Raw genomic sequence first — 17,458 nt, forward strand, 5'->3', positions numbered from 1 at the left:
TTGGCATCTCAGAAGACTGGTGGACAAGACAAAAGCATCAGTGGTCATTCTGTGTAACGTGTGTTCCTAGGGCCAGAATTTAACTCAACTTAACACAGTCAAAGGCTGGTTTTGAGAACTTCATTTCCATCCTTCTCACCTCCTCCCTGTTTTCACTCTCCCACTCAAAAGACATTTTTTCTAACCCCCTACAAAGAGAAAAGTTTGTGATGAAGGGATTGAAGTGTGGCTTTGGAGTTAAAATCTATTTCTGCACTGTCTAGTATGGTAGCCTCTAGCCACCTGTACTGTCAAGCACTTGAAATGTGGCAGATCAGCAGTTGACATGTGCGGAAAGTATAAAAAATTTCATACCATATTTCAGAAACTTGAGTCTGTTTCTGTTCTGCTTGATTGTTTATCTTGGTGTTTGTTTTTTTTTTTGATTCAATTCTTGATAGGTATGTATTTATGACCATTTTATTGTTTATATTTTGATCCTTCCCGCCCCCCTCCCCCCCCTTCTTAAAGAAGACCCTTTAACATTTCATGTAATACTGGTTTGGTGGTGAACTCCTTTAGCTTATTCTTGTCTGGGGAGTTCTTTTTATGTTATTGGAATGATCACTTAGTAAGTTATGTAATATCTACTCACTGGGGTGTACACCTGAAAATAATATAATATTGTATGTCAATGGTAATTGAAAAATAAAAAGTGATATAAGAAACAGTATGAAAATGTAAAATGTTTTGTTAATTTTTAATATTGATTACATGTTGAGATGATAATATTTCAGATTTATTGAGTTAAATAAAATACGTTACTAAAATTAACTTCCCCTACTCTTTTAATGTGGCTACACGAAAATTTAAAATTATAAATGTGGCTTGCATTTGTGGCTCGCATTATATATATTTTTGGACAGCATTGATTCTAGACCAATAGTACAGCCACCTTACCCAGCCTACCTTTGAATTATGGCCCATTATCTAATACCCCTAAGAGGGCTAAATTTGTCCATTCTTTTCTTCCGATCCTGTCTGCTTCCCTACCCTGCTTGAAATGAGTATTCCATTGTTTACTGGACAGGTAAGACACATAGAAGAAAATCAGCAAGTTTACCCAATTGGAGGTGAGGACAGATGGTCTTACTGGATAGAATGGGGGCACTAGGTTGGTGGGGCCCAGAAGCAATGGATTTGCTGAAGATATTTCCTGAAGCAAGTTTTAGATTGTTCCCATTGTGAGTATTTTAGTGATTTTGATTTTGATTGAAATATCAAATTTTCCCAGGATAATTGTGTTCCTTATTTTTCAGTGCCCCTGGTTTGCCTAGTTACAGTCTGTGTGGTTTATCTTCGGAGACCACCAAACCCTTGGTGCGTCCAGGCCTAGGGGTGGGATGGCAGACTGTGAATCCCTGAGCGGTGGGCACTAAGCTCCTGCTGTGGTTAGTGGTTACTGCCGAAAAGATGAAAGTAGCTAATAAGAATTGTTTAAAAGGAAGTGGACTCTCGAGTGTGTGTGTGCGTGTGTGTGTGTGTGTGTGTGTGTGTGTATGTGTATGTGTGTTAAAGAAGTTTCTGTTTAAATTGTTTTCAACTGAAAACCCTCTTTTCTTTTTCTTTTAAATCCTTTTTTATTTCTCAGTTACAGTTGACCTACAATATTATATATCTCATACACATCTAACACCATACATAGTTATTAGAATATTATTGACTATATCCCCTATGCTGTACTTTACATCCCCATGACTATTCTGTAACTACCAATTTGTACTTCTTAATCCCTTCACCTTTTAAAAATTGTTTTCAACAGAAAATTCTCCATTTTAAAGAGTGCAGTATGGGAAGAAAAATCATATTTTTTCAATTACTAATAATTTACAGTGCAATCAACGAAAGACTAACAGTTTGTTCTAAAGTGCCGTATTATAATCAGGTACTGCAGTGTCTGCTAGTTACTTAGTTAATGAAGTGTAAATGAAAAACTTAAAACACTTAAGAAAAATAAGAATATTTAAGTGTAGGTGCATTTATTTACTTTGAAATGTTAATTAAAAATGTGTTTAAAATATGCAACCCGTAAACTTTTATTTTACCCGAATTGGCAATTATATACAAATGTTGCTTGTCCTCAGGACACCACACTCACCATTTCTTTCAAGTTGTGTCCTGATACTTCTTCATATCTTACCGTGTAAATACCAGAGCAATAAATGGTCATTTGAAGCTTTAGGTCCTGAGACATGGCATAGTACTAAAATCTCTGGTATAAGTTAATGTTATTATGCTGATATTTAAGCCTCTTTCTCTGTGTCCAGAAAAGTTTTCAGATGTTAATTGATTGCTCTTTATTTGGCATTTGAACAGAGGAGAGTTAACTAAGTAAACATTCTCAGCATCTTTCTCTTTTATTCACTAGGAGGAATCTCTCTTTCTCTCTGTTCCCTGCCTTCAGGTCTTCAGGGACCTCAGATCAGTCTGCTAGATCTTAATTTGATCTTATTTTCTAGGTCATCAATTCAATTTTTCTGTGCCTCACAGGCTTGGTATCCTCCCTAATAATGTGACTGTCCATTGTTATCTAGATGTCCTCATTTTTCTCTCCGTTGTTTTTTTTTTTGCTTTAGAACAGATCTTTCTGATTCTATTCATAGCAATATCTATGGATTTTAACTAATATTTGCTCATTTTTATTAAGTAAATTTAGCATCGCTTGCTTGAGAAGTCAGATGTGACTAATTTAAATAAAAAATGGTGCCTTTCAGACAAAAGTATTTAATAACAACTGAAAAAAATTATGTATGAAGAGTACTCAGAAATTGATTTTCCCAATACTGTGATATTAGTAATCTGGATAAGGTTTCCAGATTTAGCAAATAAAACTGTAGGACATATACTTAAATTTGAATTTCAGATGAACAAAAACTAATTTTTAAATATAAGTATGGCTCTGGCTAGGTGGCTCGGTTGGAGTGGCATCTCATATACAGAAAGTTGGTGGGTTCAATTCCTGGTCAGAGCACGTACCTAGGTTTCAGGTTTAGTCCCTAGTTGGGCATGTACAGAAGGCAACTGATTAATTTCCCTCTCTCACATTGAAGTTTCTCTCTCTCTTCTTTCCCAAATCAATAAAAGGCATATCCTTGGCGGGGGGGGGGGGGGGGGGGGGGGGGCGTTACATTTTTTATTGATTTCAGAGAGGAAGGGAGAGGGAGAGAGAGATAGAAACATCAATGATGAGCGAGAATCACTGATTGGCTGCCTCCCACACATCCCACACTGGGGATCGAGCCTGCAACCCAGGCATGTGCCCTTGACCGGAATCAAACCTGGGACTTTTCAGTCCACAAGCCAACGCTCTATCCACTGAGTCAAACCAGCTAGGGCTGGTGGGGAGGCGGGGAGGGGAAGGGGAGGTTGTTAAATGTAAGTATGTGCCATGCATTTAACTGGGCATCCTTTATGTTATCTGGGAACCATAAAGCTGGGGTGAAGCATAGTAGCTTTTAACCCTTGTAGGATTATAAAATTGTAAGATAACTAAAGCCCACAATATAGTTGAGCATATTGAATTGCATTCATTTTCTATATAGGGCACTGATTCTTATAGTAGTGTCCTACTTAAATTCTTTGGTACAATATGAATAAAAACTAGCAAGAGTTCTACACTTGAAATATTATTGTGCCCTCCACCCTCCAGTGTCATTCTTTCCCTTCAACTCTGACTTTGCTGTATTTCCTTGATTCTCCCAGGGGCAGGTGTCACAGTACCTGCTGTCACGGTTAGAGCCAGAACACTCTTCTTGTCTCACTTCTGCCATCCATCTCCATCTCTCCCTGACGTTCAAAGGTTGCCACTGTTGCCCTCCTGGTTAAGGCAGGTGTCTTGACTGATACTTAGGATCATAATGCTATATTTTAGTTGTTTTAAGAATTAAAGTCAGCCACATTCCTTTCCTCTCCCTGTGGCTCTCAGAATTGCTGCATGTGGGATAGGTTCTCTGGATCATGCTACCCCATTATATTTCAGGGCTGCCTCATTTGCCATTATGATTTTAACCACAATATCACAGACATAGCAAGAAATACTGACTTGGAGGAGTGCTGTTGTCAGTGGCTACTTTGCTAATTGCAGCACTACACATCTTCATAAAGCATTTTGACCTATGCTGGGTTGAAGGTAGATTTAGCAAAGGTTGTTACAGAGTGTTTTCTGTTTATCATGATAAATCCATGTAAAGGCTTCTTTGGTTTTTCTTTCCTGTACATCAGGAAGTTAGCATTATGAACTAAATTGTGCTGACTTGCTCCAAGGTTACCTCCAAGTAACCACTGGCAAAGCAGTGTTGTGAACAATGAGACCATCTTTTTCTTGGAGGTAAAATGTTGTGAATTGTGGTGAAAATAGTATTAGTTATTTTCATATTGTGAACGACATATCCATTATACCTAATTACCATGCAACATAGGAACCATTATGTATATATAACTTGGGATCAACCACTCAAAGCTTTGGAGAAATGGGAGAGTGTTTATTTGCAGAACCAGGCCTACAGAAACAAGCAGTGCCAGATGAATGCCTGGAAGGAAGCCTGCTTCTAGCCCCGCTAGCCACCAAATCAAGTCCAAGTACCTTCCACAAATGGCAACCTAATACATGAGAAATAAGTGGGGTTACTTGTTTCTTAGTATTTTCTTTCCCTTTATTATAAATTCAGACTTTAGGAGTGGTTGGGCAGAAATTAATTGGAGAACTTATGTGCATATGTACATAGCCCATGACACAGACAGTAGTGTGGTGAAGGCTTGGAAGGAGTGGGTGTGAGGTGGAGAGGTCAATAGGGTAAAAAGGGAGACATTTGGTTTGTTTTTTTTTAAAATATATTTTAATTGATTTCAGAGAGGAAGGGAGAGAGAGATAGAAACATCATGATAAGAGAATCATTGATAGGTTGCCTCCTGCACACACCCACCGGGATCAAGCCCACAGTCCAGGCATATGCCCTGACCTGGATTCAAATCATGATCTCCTGGTTCACAGGTCAATGCTCAACCACTGAGCCATGCTAGCTGGGCAAAAAAGGGGGACATTTGTAATACTTCCAACAATAAAGATAAATTAAAAAAAATTCAGACTTTAAATATCCCCTCTTAGCAACTGGGATGTGTTGGAAAAAAATTTCATAAAAATCTGTGGCCCTTATAACATTTAAGTTCATATATTGATGTTATGTGATAAATTTATGCCAAGTAATTATTTTATAACAATAAATAAAATGGCATCAGAAAAAAAATTCATATATTGATTAAATGGTTGGGGGTGGTATTTCAGAAGTGAGAAAGACCACAACCATAAACTGTTTCTATTTCTATATTTTTCTAGTGCTGGTGTTATAGAACCTAAATAACTAACTGTTCAAAATATAAGAAAAATCCTTTTTTCATGAGTATCTTCTAGTCTTATGAAGTAGAAAATAAGATGTTAGTCTTTATTAATTTATTACTCCCAGAGTGTCCTAATATAAAAAAAAGAGGAGGATTTTTTTTTCTGATTTAATATGGCATTAAAGACCCTGAGCCTATTAAATGCTATAATACAGTGGTACAATAAAGAGGAAGGAATTTCCTGATTCTTGCCTAACCTTGACCTCAATCTACTACTTTAAGCTATTTCACGGAGAAAGAGTTAACATGTAAACTGTGAAGTAATTTCCTTCTAGCAGGGTTTTAGCACATTATGTGATTTATCTCACTTTTAAAAGACTGATTTTAAAATAATATGGAATTTGAATATATCCTTATCTTTTTTTGCTTTTCATATAAAATGAAGTAAAACTCAGAAAACCCCAGCTTTCTGTAATAATGACTTTTGGCAATTCCAATAGCAGTAGAATTTCTGATTTCTATTTTAAGATGGAAACCCATTTCATTTTTCCCCCTGTAGTTTATATAACATCATGGTATACATTTTACTGTAAAATTTTGATTTAGAAATCTCTGAGTCTTTGTCATCATCTTAGACTTTGTTGCAAATTATTTCCTTTTGCTACTGTTCTTGACTAAATGAGGTCAGAAAAGCATTTAAAACTCAAAGCAAAAAATGATAAACTTTGGGTCTCTTCATCATAGGAAGTATATGCTTACCATGCCTGCTTCTCTTATTCTATTTATTGAGCATCCATTTACTAAGCACATGTAAAGGCTCAGGAACCAGGGAAACAAAGATAAATATACTGATCATGATACACTTAGAAGTGACAATCAAGTGAGGATGTTCAGATATGGGTACCATTTAATTAAAAGAGCAGAGGTGGTGCTGAAACCGGTTTGACTCGGTGGATAGAGCGTCGGCCTGCGGACTGAAAGGTCCCAGGTTCGATTCCGGTCAAGGGCATGTACCTGGGTTGCGGGCACATCCCCAGTGGGAGATGTGCAGGAGGCAGCTGATCGATGTTTCTCTTTCATCGATGTTTCTAACTCTCTATCTCTCTCCCTTCCTCTCTGTAAAAAATCAATAAAATATATTTAAAAAAAAAAAAAAGAGCAGAGGTGGGAGTGGAAGTTCATGCCATTGAGAGTGAGAATATAAAAAGGACACCTGATTGTATGGAAAATTCTGAATTGAGTTTTTGATTTGTTAAGTTTAGATGTGGAATGATAGCTCTCTAAGACTAATAGTTCCCAAGTAACAATTTATCAACTTTTGCTGGCAGTATGAAATTTGCAATAGCTTCTCAGATGATTCCGATCATTAGTAAGGTTTAGAATCTACATTAGTAAAGATTAGGAGAGAGAAGACAGATGGTAACAGAAGTCATAGGAATGAGTATGATTTCCCAGGGACAGCAAGGAGGGTGCACAAAGAACAAGGGCTGTGGTTGTAACACCATCCCATGAGGAGTAGGCAGAGGAAGAATCAGCAAAGAAACTAAATAGGAATATACAGTGTCAGGAGCTGGAAGATATATCTACCTAAATCTCCCAAGTCTTAGAATAGTAGTATCATTTTTGAATCCATAACAGAGAAAAAAGGTGTAAAATAAAAATCTTTAGGTTTATACTCATGCTTTGGCTTTACTCCAAAAAGGATTAATCACGTTGCAAATGTACCCTATGCAAAAGGTTTCTTCTACTTCCAGAGAAATCTGTTGGAGAAACGCAAATGGACAATCATCTTACATATAGAAAAATAAACAGAGTATCAGAAAATAAAGTTCTAATATTAGCCAGGATTTGTAAAACAACAAACAAACAAACAAACAAAGCCCTATTGGACGATTACTAGATGCAATTAAAGCATTCAATTTATCAAAATGACCTTTAGAATTGAGAACTAGAACTATTATAGTCTCTCAGGAAGAAATCCTTCTGTTCTTAGCACTTCCCCTTTTTTGGTTGTTATTGTTGTGGTGATCAGTGCATTCTCAACTTCTAGATGAGTAAAAACTGATGTTAATGGAAACATATACTGTTATAAAAAGAACAAAATGGCAGGTATATAACCTGACTTGATAAAAAAAATTAATTGCCTTTTCCAAAACCCACATTCTAGTACAGAGTAATTTTATTGGTCCTGTAGGATTTAAAAAATATACACATTATTGGCATTACTGCCCATGTGCCTGACCTTTGGACCCCAGCTTCTCACAGATGGGGCTAACACTGCATGGCCCCAAACTCCATCATATCATTAGACTATGGGGTGGCTAAGGCCCACATGCACAAACCTTCTTTCAGGCATGAAATTTCAAGGACCTAGAGATCGCCTTCTAGTAGCCAGTGACAAAGGCCAGCTCTCTTTTTGGATAAAGTTAATTCCTCACTGTGTACCAATTCTTCCCCAAATTGTGATCAGAAAGACCATAGCAAAGAAACAGCTCCTTCCTATCTACAGGATTAAGTTAAAACATCTTCATTCAAGATTATCTTTGTACATTCTAGATCCCACTCAACTTACCCCATTATGAATTCCCTCCTGTGGTCAGAGTCTGTCTCCTAGGCATGCCAAGTGCTCTCCTGCTTTGGGCCTCTGCTCACACCACACTTGCTGTCAAGGAATTCTCTTGAGATCTTTCAATTTTTGTTGAGCCCATGTTGTCTGCAGTACTCAGCCCAGTCCCCAGCTCCTGTGGAAGGCCATTTTCACCACGTCAACCCTTTGCAATCACTTTATCTCCTGAATTCCTGTAGCTGCCATTGTCTCTATTACTTACTTAGCTGATAGCATGTTTCCTTCCATTGGGATTTGCAACTATATTTTGCCTTTAGAAATAGATCATAACCTCTTGCAATTTAGGGACAGTATTGTCTATATCCCATGCTTTTTCGATCCCGTAGATCCTCATACAGTGTATTGCACATGGCAAGTGTTAGCTAAATTTTGAATGGTACGCTTTCATATAAACATGTTCAACTGGGAGCCCATTATTCAAATATATGAATTAAAACATCTCTTAATTCATCTAAATTATAATTATAAATTTTGGAGGAAGCCATGTTAATTTAGGATAGCATTGGAATCACGTTTGGTAATTCATTGGAGTCATCTGCAAAGATAAAGGTCAGCAAAGTGCTGCAAAAGTCTAGAGACATATTGCCATTCCACTCCCCACCTCAGGGCTTTTACATGTGCGTTCCCCTTTGCCAGTAATGCTCTTTGTCTAAATATTTGGACCCTCACTTTACTAAAGAGAGGCAAAACCACCATACCTAAAATATCAGACCTCTCCTTGCTATCTCTTTACCTTGATTTTTGTTCATCATACTTTTCACTAACCAGTATTACATGCTTGCTTTTTAAATATATTTTTTCCCAACTATTAGAATATAAGCTCCATAAGGAAAAGACATTGTCTTGCTGACAATGATATCTTCTGCACCTAAAAGAGAGCCTGATTCTTAGTAGGTACTCAGAAAAGTATTTGTTGAATACATGAATGAATTTGTGCTATGCAGCAAATAGAAAGAAAATATAATTGAGCTCCAAGAATTTCAAAGAGAAAGATCTAAAGTGATTGGAGTGGTAGAATGCTTTCTAAAACGATTAAAAATTATCCAACCTGTAAAAACAATAATGAGGTATATACATGGTCAAAGTTAATAAAATTATAAAATGTAATAATGAGATAAAAATAGGCATGTTTTTCAAATGCTGGTTATCAGAGACATTCTTTAAAATTTTGTGGACGAATGAATGTTTTGTTCTTTTTACACAGTAGGTAGTAAATATGGAGTTGTTAAAATGTTTATTTCAAAAAGGTTTAAAGGGCTGCTTTGAGAAAAATCATAAAGCAAAGTTATAAATGCATCTCACTTTGGAAAGTAACAGTATGGAGTATAGTTATTGTGCTCATTCTAACAGGTGTTGGAGGGTTTATCAATCGCTGTCCATTGGTAGGAATTTCCAATACTGTCAAGTGTCCCAAATGAACCTTTATTTGGGGACAACGAGTGATCAGCAACCCTGGGAAGGAGGTCATGTCCAAATATGGCCATAGATGCATCTGGTAGGTGTATTTGGAGTCTAAAGGTAACCCCAGATAGTCATCATAGAGAGTCATCTGTAGCTCTGACCTAGATTTCCTAGGAGCTCAGTGAAATTCAGACTGGGCTTCAATGCTTCTTAATTTCCGGGTCCGAAAGGAATCCTTTGTTCTATTTAAACCTTTCCCACTCCAGTCCCACACTTCCTTCAGGATCAAGGTATCTATCATGAATATTTACTGGTCTTGTAAGTACACTTCCCTCTCTCCCCTCCCTTTCCCTGCCCTTAGGCTTCACTGTTGCTACTCTACCTGAAGAGATTTCCTAGAAGGTGAGACCAGAATATGGCTTGTGTTTTTGACCTTCATGTCAGGCTTTGATTCTGAGACATTTGGGAGCATCTGTGTGCAATGCCCTCAGAGCAGCTTGCTCACAATATGAGATAGTTGGCGTTAATTTTATTGCTTCCATATTACCCCATTTATGCTATGACACTCCCCCCCCCCCCCCCCCCCATATTCAAGAAAGGAAGACTGGCAGTGATCCAACCTTTCTGTTTTCCTGTTTCCAGATCCTGATTTTAGTAGCACATTTGAAACTGGATACACTTTTACATTTTCTCCTTTCATCTCTGCCTCTTTGGATTTTTGGCAAACATCAAGGCAAATCAATCAGACCCACCACTGCACACCCATCTGCTTTCAGGGACATGCAGGCTGACCAGTTTGTGATGTTTACCCTAGATCTAGCTCCAACACAGAACTAAAGGGGGATCCCTGTGGAGGAAGGATAGATAGAAGGCACGTTCTAAGGTCAAATGTTTTAAGCTCTGAATCATTTATCTGCTGATGGGCGGTGGCGAGGCGTGCTCTACATTGGCATTTTTAGTGACACCGACAAGATGGCATGGGACTTCTAAAGTTGAAATGATTTTGTCGAAGATGAAAAGTGAAAATGCAGTTCTTCTATGGATTTGACAATAGAGATTGATAAAAGAAAAAAAGATGCTGTCATTGTTGTAGAAATGTAGCAAATCAAGGTCCAGTCAAGGTGTTCATTTATCAGGACATTACTTCTACACTTCACCTGGCACTAAGGTCACATGTGAAAACTGCCATCCTCACTAAAATACCTTTCCTGCTGTTGACAGCCCAGAAATTGTTTCATAAAAAATACTAGGCTATGGCCATCCACACTTGTCTTCCTAATACTTGATGACACTTGAATGCTGTGTTCATTTCTTGCTCACAACAAGCATGTAAGTGATGATTCTTTTCAAATAGGAATTAAGAGGATTACAGACTATGAGGGTATATACATTATATTGGAAGAACAGCTCATGTAATACCCTTGATAACAGTTTTAAATTGAACCCACTTACAATGATCAAAAGTTAATCGAGCTGCTCTCATCATATCTCTTGGAGATGGTTTTAGTCTGATCTTCAGTCAGCTGAATTATGTCCTCTGTTGGACCATAGATTTTTTTTGCACTGGAGATCAGCATCTTTTTTGAAGATTTTTAGTATTATGATCTAGTTGTTTAGAAATCAAAGAAAATCCTTAAGAGGTTAACTAAGTATAAACATATCTGGTGGTAGTGTCAGGGGTGGGGGTGGAGGGAATAAAACTCAACTTTTAAGACTTTCTTCCAAATCTTTCCCCACTACTCCTAATTTCTGATCTGAGTCAGCTTTTGTGTGTGACCTAACCTGACCCCTCTTTAGGCACAATAGAGGACCATCTTAAGGACTTTGTTTACCAGCTAGGTTACATTCTTGGTGGTGACAGTCCAAAAGGGAAGCATACAATCGTGACAATGGCATTTGTCCTCTCCATAACTATGACTTTATCCTTTGCTTGATCCTCTGAAGCTACAGTCATGATACTAAAGTGGTAGCTGGTCTGGCAAATTTAGCTTCCACTTTACCCTATCCTTCCCCATCCTCCTTCTGAGCTTGTGTATGTCTTTCTTTATTGCATGGACATATGCAAGACTGGAGCCAGAGTGTCTGTCAGTTGATAAAAACATCACTTTATTCAAATATTTGTTCACTCTTGCTTTTATTCATGGATTAATAGAAACAAGGATAATTTAGGACACATAACATACAGGACAAGAAATTCAGAACAGGGCATGTATGCATTATGTCATCATGCTCAAAATTCTAAGGAAATTGGTTTCATAATCATGTTCATGATATCCAAAGAACAGTTATTTACTTTATTATTTAGTGTGTATAAATACAGAAAGATGTCTAAAATGTATGTTCACCAAAATATTTAAACAGTTAAATGTGATTCTTGAGGAAAGAGGGAATAATAATTGTGTTCATTTTTTTCTTTCTCTAGTACTCAGTTTATAGTAAGCAGTGTACTAAGCACTGTATACACATTATTTTATTCTAAACGACATGAATTTGGTGTTATCCCATTTTACAGATGAGGAAACTAATGCTAAGTGAGATTAAATAAGTTGTCAGATTTCGTAGGTATCAAGTAGAGTAGCCAGAAATAGAATCAATGAGCTCATCTGGCTCCAAAAGCCAGTAATCCACCATCATGGCCTGAGGATCAGAATGCGAGATGCATTTACAGGAAAGTAAATGCTGGGTCAAGTTGTCAGTCTCTCGATACGGGGGAAATAGCTGCTCATGAAGGAGTGACTTCCCTCTTTTCATTCTGAACATGGTTGGCAGGACTTAAGGAGACTCTTCTTATGGGGACCCTCCAAGAAAATGACCTCATATCAGTTTTGGTTGTGCTCTACAATGTTTTTAGCCATCCTATATAATAAAAGCCTAATATGCTAAGTAGCTGGTCATCCGGTCATCCATTCAACAGATCAAAGTGTAATATGCTAATGATATGCTAAGGTCACTCAACTGCTTGCTATGACATGCACTGACCACCAGGGGGCAGACGCTCCAACCCGTAGGTTAGCTTGCTGCTGGGGTCCAGCTGATTGGGACTGAGAGTGAAGGGCCGGACATACCCTGGAGCCCTCCCACAGTCCCTCCCTGGCTAGCCAACCTCCCGTGTCCCTCCCCAGTCCCTATTGTGCACCAGTGGGGTCCCTCGGCTTGGCCTGTGCCCTCTTGCAGTCTGGGACCCCATGGGATGGCAGAGAGCCGGTTTTGGCCTGATCCTGCAGGCATAAAAGGCTAATATGCAAATAGACCGAATGGTGGAATGACTGGTCACTATGACGTGCACTGACCACCAGGGGGCAGACAGTCAATGCAGGAGCTGCCCCCTGGTGGTCAGTGCAAGTCATAACGACCAGTCATTCCACTGTTCGGTCTATTTGCATATTACCCTTTTATCATAGGATGGTGAATTATTTGGCCTCTTTTTTTGTCCTCTCTACACATTTTACTTTTTGTAAAAATGACAAATATAATTTGAATAAGACTAAGAAGAAAGTAATGAATATCAAAGAGAACAGTTGTTTTATCATTCTTTGAGAGTTAGGTTTGGTGACTCCCTGTCTCTAATATTTGTTGAATGGGTGAGGGAGTGAATGAATTTGGGGAATTAGGTGTGGATTCCTGAAAAATAAAATATATATATATACATACATACATACACACACACACACACACACACACACACACATATACATACTGTTCCTGCTCTCAACAATATGGGTAATTAGCTTTAGCTTAAAAAAATGATTATTTTTCTAGTCTAGTACACAATTTCATTCATTTTAGTCTATTTATAAGAGTCTACTGTATATCTTGACCTTTACTTCCAATGAACAATGTAACAATAGTTATTTAGTCTATAAAGTGAAGTTCCAGAAATTATTCCCTTAGAAACTGAGATCAATATGTAGGAAGAAAACTCTAGAAGCACACAAGTGCAGAAAGTATTTAAAGGTAACCCTAGAAAGGGAAAGTTTATTAAGTAAGGAAAAGTTTATGAATTGTAATTTCATTTGATTTTTGCCTCTTTAAAAAAACAACAAGGAAGATTCACATATGCATAGAAAGAAATTACTCAATCTTAAGCAAAATTACTTTCTTGAAATTGCTGATCTTTCCCTTTTACTTAATCAGACTGTTTGTACCATTTAAACACAGCATGATGCCAAATGAGTAGGCAGTTATGAGGGAATATAGTTCAATGATTTTTCTCTTTAACATCTTGAAAGCTGCTAAAAGAGTTATCCACTCGGCATATGTTTGCTCTTGAAATAGTCCAGCAACGGTAGTGATAACATTTTCATTGGTTATATTTTCAAATAGTTTGTAAGTGGAAACAATTACTGTATGGAAAGAGAACCCTTCTCTTGGAAAACATCTGGACAGTGAAAACTTTCTTCTACCTGGTACCAGACTCCCTCCTTCTCTAGACCAGACCAAGTAAAACTTACATTTCATAGTGACTCTCTTTATACATTACCTTCATATTCATTCACCTTGTTCAATGCCCATCTCACCCTAAAGTATTCTTTATCAGTAGAAACTGTATTTACCTTGACAAATATAAACTTTCTATGTGTGCTTTTTCTTAAGTTATGCTATTTTTTTAATTTTCATTTTTATTCAACTCTAACATTCCATTCCTGTAAGCCATCAGAATTTTCTCTGGACTGATTTGCAATATGTTTGGTGTTTGCTAGCAAATGTGGAACTTTTCAGTCCGTGTCATTTCTCTATGTGATAGAAGATCTAATTACCACCCAGCATGAAATAGCAGCTGAAATGAAAAAGGCAGCAAGACAAGGCACTGGCTTCACTCCGAGCCACACAGCTACTTCCTTTATGCACGTCTCAGCTAGAGAGCAAAGGGAAATACCATTCATTAAAGTAACTCATATATTAAACATTCTTTTCCTCCCTGGATTTAAACTGAAAGGGGATTTGTTCAAATCTTTATGGAAGCAAGACATTAAACAAATATTTTTAATTTTCTGTGGTATTCATTAAGGTATCCTTAAATTATGTGAAATATTTCCATCATCAGGGTTGCTAGACATTGTCCCAACACATCTTCTTGACATGTAAACAGATAAAACTAACCATCTTTACAGAAATGAAATAAAATCAAGTGAATCATTAATCATTTTTTCAAAAGGCTTAGAATTTTACTCAATTTGGAGCTTTTGGATTCTAAATCTGGAAAAAAATAACTATATATATCAACCAAAAGATATATATATATATATCTTTTAAAAAAGCATTTGTCATCTTAATATAGTAGTTTTGGGGCTTTTTATTTTCTGGAATAAGTTGGGGAATTAACCTCGCAGGGGGGAAAGATTGATAATATTTTACTTTCTTAAATTACTGTGGTTTGAGTTTTCAGTTATTATATTGTCCAAAATTACAAAGGTAGATACCAGGTGGTATTGTGGGGTGTGGAGAAGCACTCTTCTTGCGGTTTGTATGTATTGAGCACAACTCTGGAGGGAAAACAACTTTATCAAAAATGGAAATACTAGTACATGCCCTAGCCGGTTTGGCTGAGTGGATAGAGCATTGGCCTGCAGACTGAAGGGTCTCGGGTTCGATTCCAGTCAAGGGCACATTCCCAGGGTTGTGGGCTCCGTTCCCAGTTGCGGGCATGCAGGAGGCAGCTGATCAATGATTCTCTCTCATCATTGATGTTTCTCTCTCTCACTCCCTCTCCCTTCTTCTCTGAAATCAATGAGAATATATTTTTTAAAAAAAGGAAATATATATGTCCTTGACCTAGCAATTCCACCTTTACGAACCTATTCTTGAACATATGGATAAAAATGTTTCTAGTGATATTATTTGTAATATAAATAGAAAAAATGCAAAACAATTATTATTATTAGGAGAATATTAAATAAGTTATGATAGCCCTAGCTCAGTGATGGCGAACCTTTTGAGCTCGGCGTGTCAGCATTTTGAAAACCCTAACTTAACTCTGGTGCTGTGTCACATAGAGAAATTTTTTGATATTTGCAACCATAGTAAAACAAAGACTTATATTTTTGATATTTATTTTACATATTTAAGTGCCATTTAACAAAGAAAAATAAACCAAAAAAATGAGTTCGTGTGTCACCTCTGACACGCATGTCATAGGTTCGCCATCACTGCCCGAGCTGGTGTGGCTCAATTGGTCGGAGCATCATCTCATACATTGGAAGGTTGTGGGTTCGATTCCCAGTCAGGGCACATGCCCAGGTTGCGGGTGCGATTCCTGGTCAGGGTGCGTATGGGAGGCAACCAATCAATATTTCTCTCTTTCTGTCTCTCTCTGTCTCTGTCTCTGTCTCTCTCTCCCCATCTCCCTTCCTCTCTCTCAATAAATAAATAAATAAGTACATAAATAAATACATAAATAAATAATGATATATCCATATCCAATGTACCTCATTCTTTTAAGTAGCTGCTCTTTGAGAGAATGAAATACATTTGCATGTACTGATAAGGAATATTCCAGAGAGACTATGTTCTTGGGTGGAAGGCATTGATGGGAGGGGCATACTTTTTATGTGCTGTTTGAATTTTCTTTTTTCCATGTATATGTGTTAGCTTTCATAATTAAAAGGAAATTTCAATTTTTTCTTTAAGGACTCCGCCCAGGAGAGTGTTATCACTCGAGACATTCATCGGACGTTCCCTGCACATGATTACTTTAAAGACACAGGAGGAGATGGCCAGGAATCGCTCTACAAGATCTGCAAGGTAGGGCCCTCGGCCTCAGGTTTTCTAATTGATTTTATAGACTATCTTTCAGGAACCCATCTGAAAGAGTTTGAGATTTCTTACCGTCTTCCTTTCTTTTTTTTTTTTTTTTTTTTTTTTTTTTTTTTTTTTTTTATATATTTTATTGATTTTTTTACAGAGAGGAAGGGAGAGAGATAGAGAGTTAGAAACATCGATGAGAGAGAAACATCGACCAGCTGCCTCCTGCACATCTCCTACTGGGGATGTGCCCGCAACCCAGGTACATGCCCTTGACCGGAATCGAACCTGGGACCTTTCAGTCCGCAGGCCGACGCTCTATCCACTGAGCCAAACCGGTTTCGGCCCGTCTTCCTTTCTTATGTGCTCTGTGCATGTTCTCTGCTTTACATGGAAACTGCCAGACCCTCAGTCCTAGGTCCTGAGGTATCTTTTTGGCTGCATGTTCAGTGCCAACTTGTGAGGAAGAGGCACAGTTTGGCTCTGCTGCAAACAAAAGGGAACAGAAGGTCCTCTTCAGGCCACCGCAGTAAACGTTCAATGGAGTCCCCATCTCTCTGCCCTTCTGACAAGATAATGTGATAGTTGTCTCAATTTTTTGACAGTAAGCAGGATTAAGAAGTATTGTGGCACCTGTTATTGATATAATCTGTGTTGTCACAGCGTTTGTCTTCGTGCAGTTTGTATGTCCCATTTTGAAATCTTTCTTCTCCCTCATGGGTGGTAGACCTGGAAGAAAACTGTTTCCTAGCATTCAGTACATATGCTTGGGTACAAAATATTCTGTCTCTGTTAGTGGAGAATACTCATTAGAATATTATTCATTTCTCTAGGTCATATCAGAAATGCAGAATGACTTTTTTAGTCATTATGTGAAGTTAACTCCTCATATTGTCGATGCTAAGCGAGGCCAAAGACTCAAAATTATGAAAGCATTAAACAAAGTTGCCCCTTTCCTCACACTTAAGTTGCCTTACAATGTGTGATGGGTATACTCAGCATTATCCTCATCTACCATTGCAATAGAGATTAACAAACAGTGAACTATCCAAAAATCTTGTAAAAATATGGAGAAAAAGCAAACACTATGGCTAATTTGTAAGTTAGATAACCAGTTCCTGAATAATCAAATTTAGCCTTTTGAGCATCAAAGATGAGCCAGTAGGTAATCGAAGTATACTCACATATCGACATCATTGTATATTTGCTGTTTTTAAAATGGTGCTTATAAAAACACTTGCCTGCATATGCTAACCAAGCAGGATTGATATTTAATTGTGCAAAGGGCTCAGTTTTCAGTAAAGTCACCCTTGCATG

General features: G+C 37.6%; 1 protein-coding gene across 3 annotated transcripts in view; it reads left to right on the forward strand.

Annotated features, from left to right (window-relative positions):
* The window catches only part of RABGAP1L (RAB GTPase activating protein 1 like), a 425,164-nt gene that overhangs the window by 230,244 nt on the left and 177,462 nt on the right, over positions 1 to 17,458 (forward strand). For all 3 annotated transcript variants that reach the window (XM_070397213.1, XM_070397212.1, XM_070397214.1), the window contains one exon: positions 16,028 to 16,141. In XM_070397213.1, the coding sequence (XP_070253314.1) occupies positions 16,028 to 16,141 (114 nt within the window). The remainder of the gene's footprint in view (positions 1 to 16,027; positions 16,142 to 17,458) is intronic.

The sequence above is a fragment of the Myotis yumanensis genome, unplaced genomic scaffold (genome assembly GCF_028538775.1).
Source record: "Myotis yumanensis isolate MYYU_CA2020_CCGP unplaced genomic scaffold, mMyoYum1.0.hap1 SCAF_17, whole genome shotgun sequence".
In the NCBI taxonomy this organism is placed as follows: Eukaryota; Metazoa; Chordata; class Mammalia; order Chiroptera; family Vespertilionidae; genus Myotis; species Myotis yumanensis.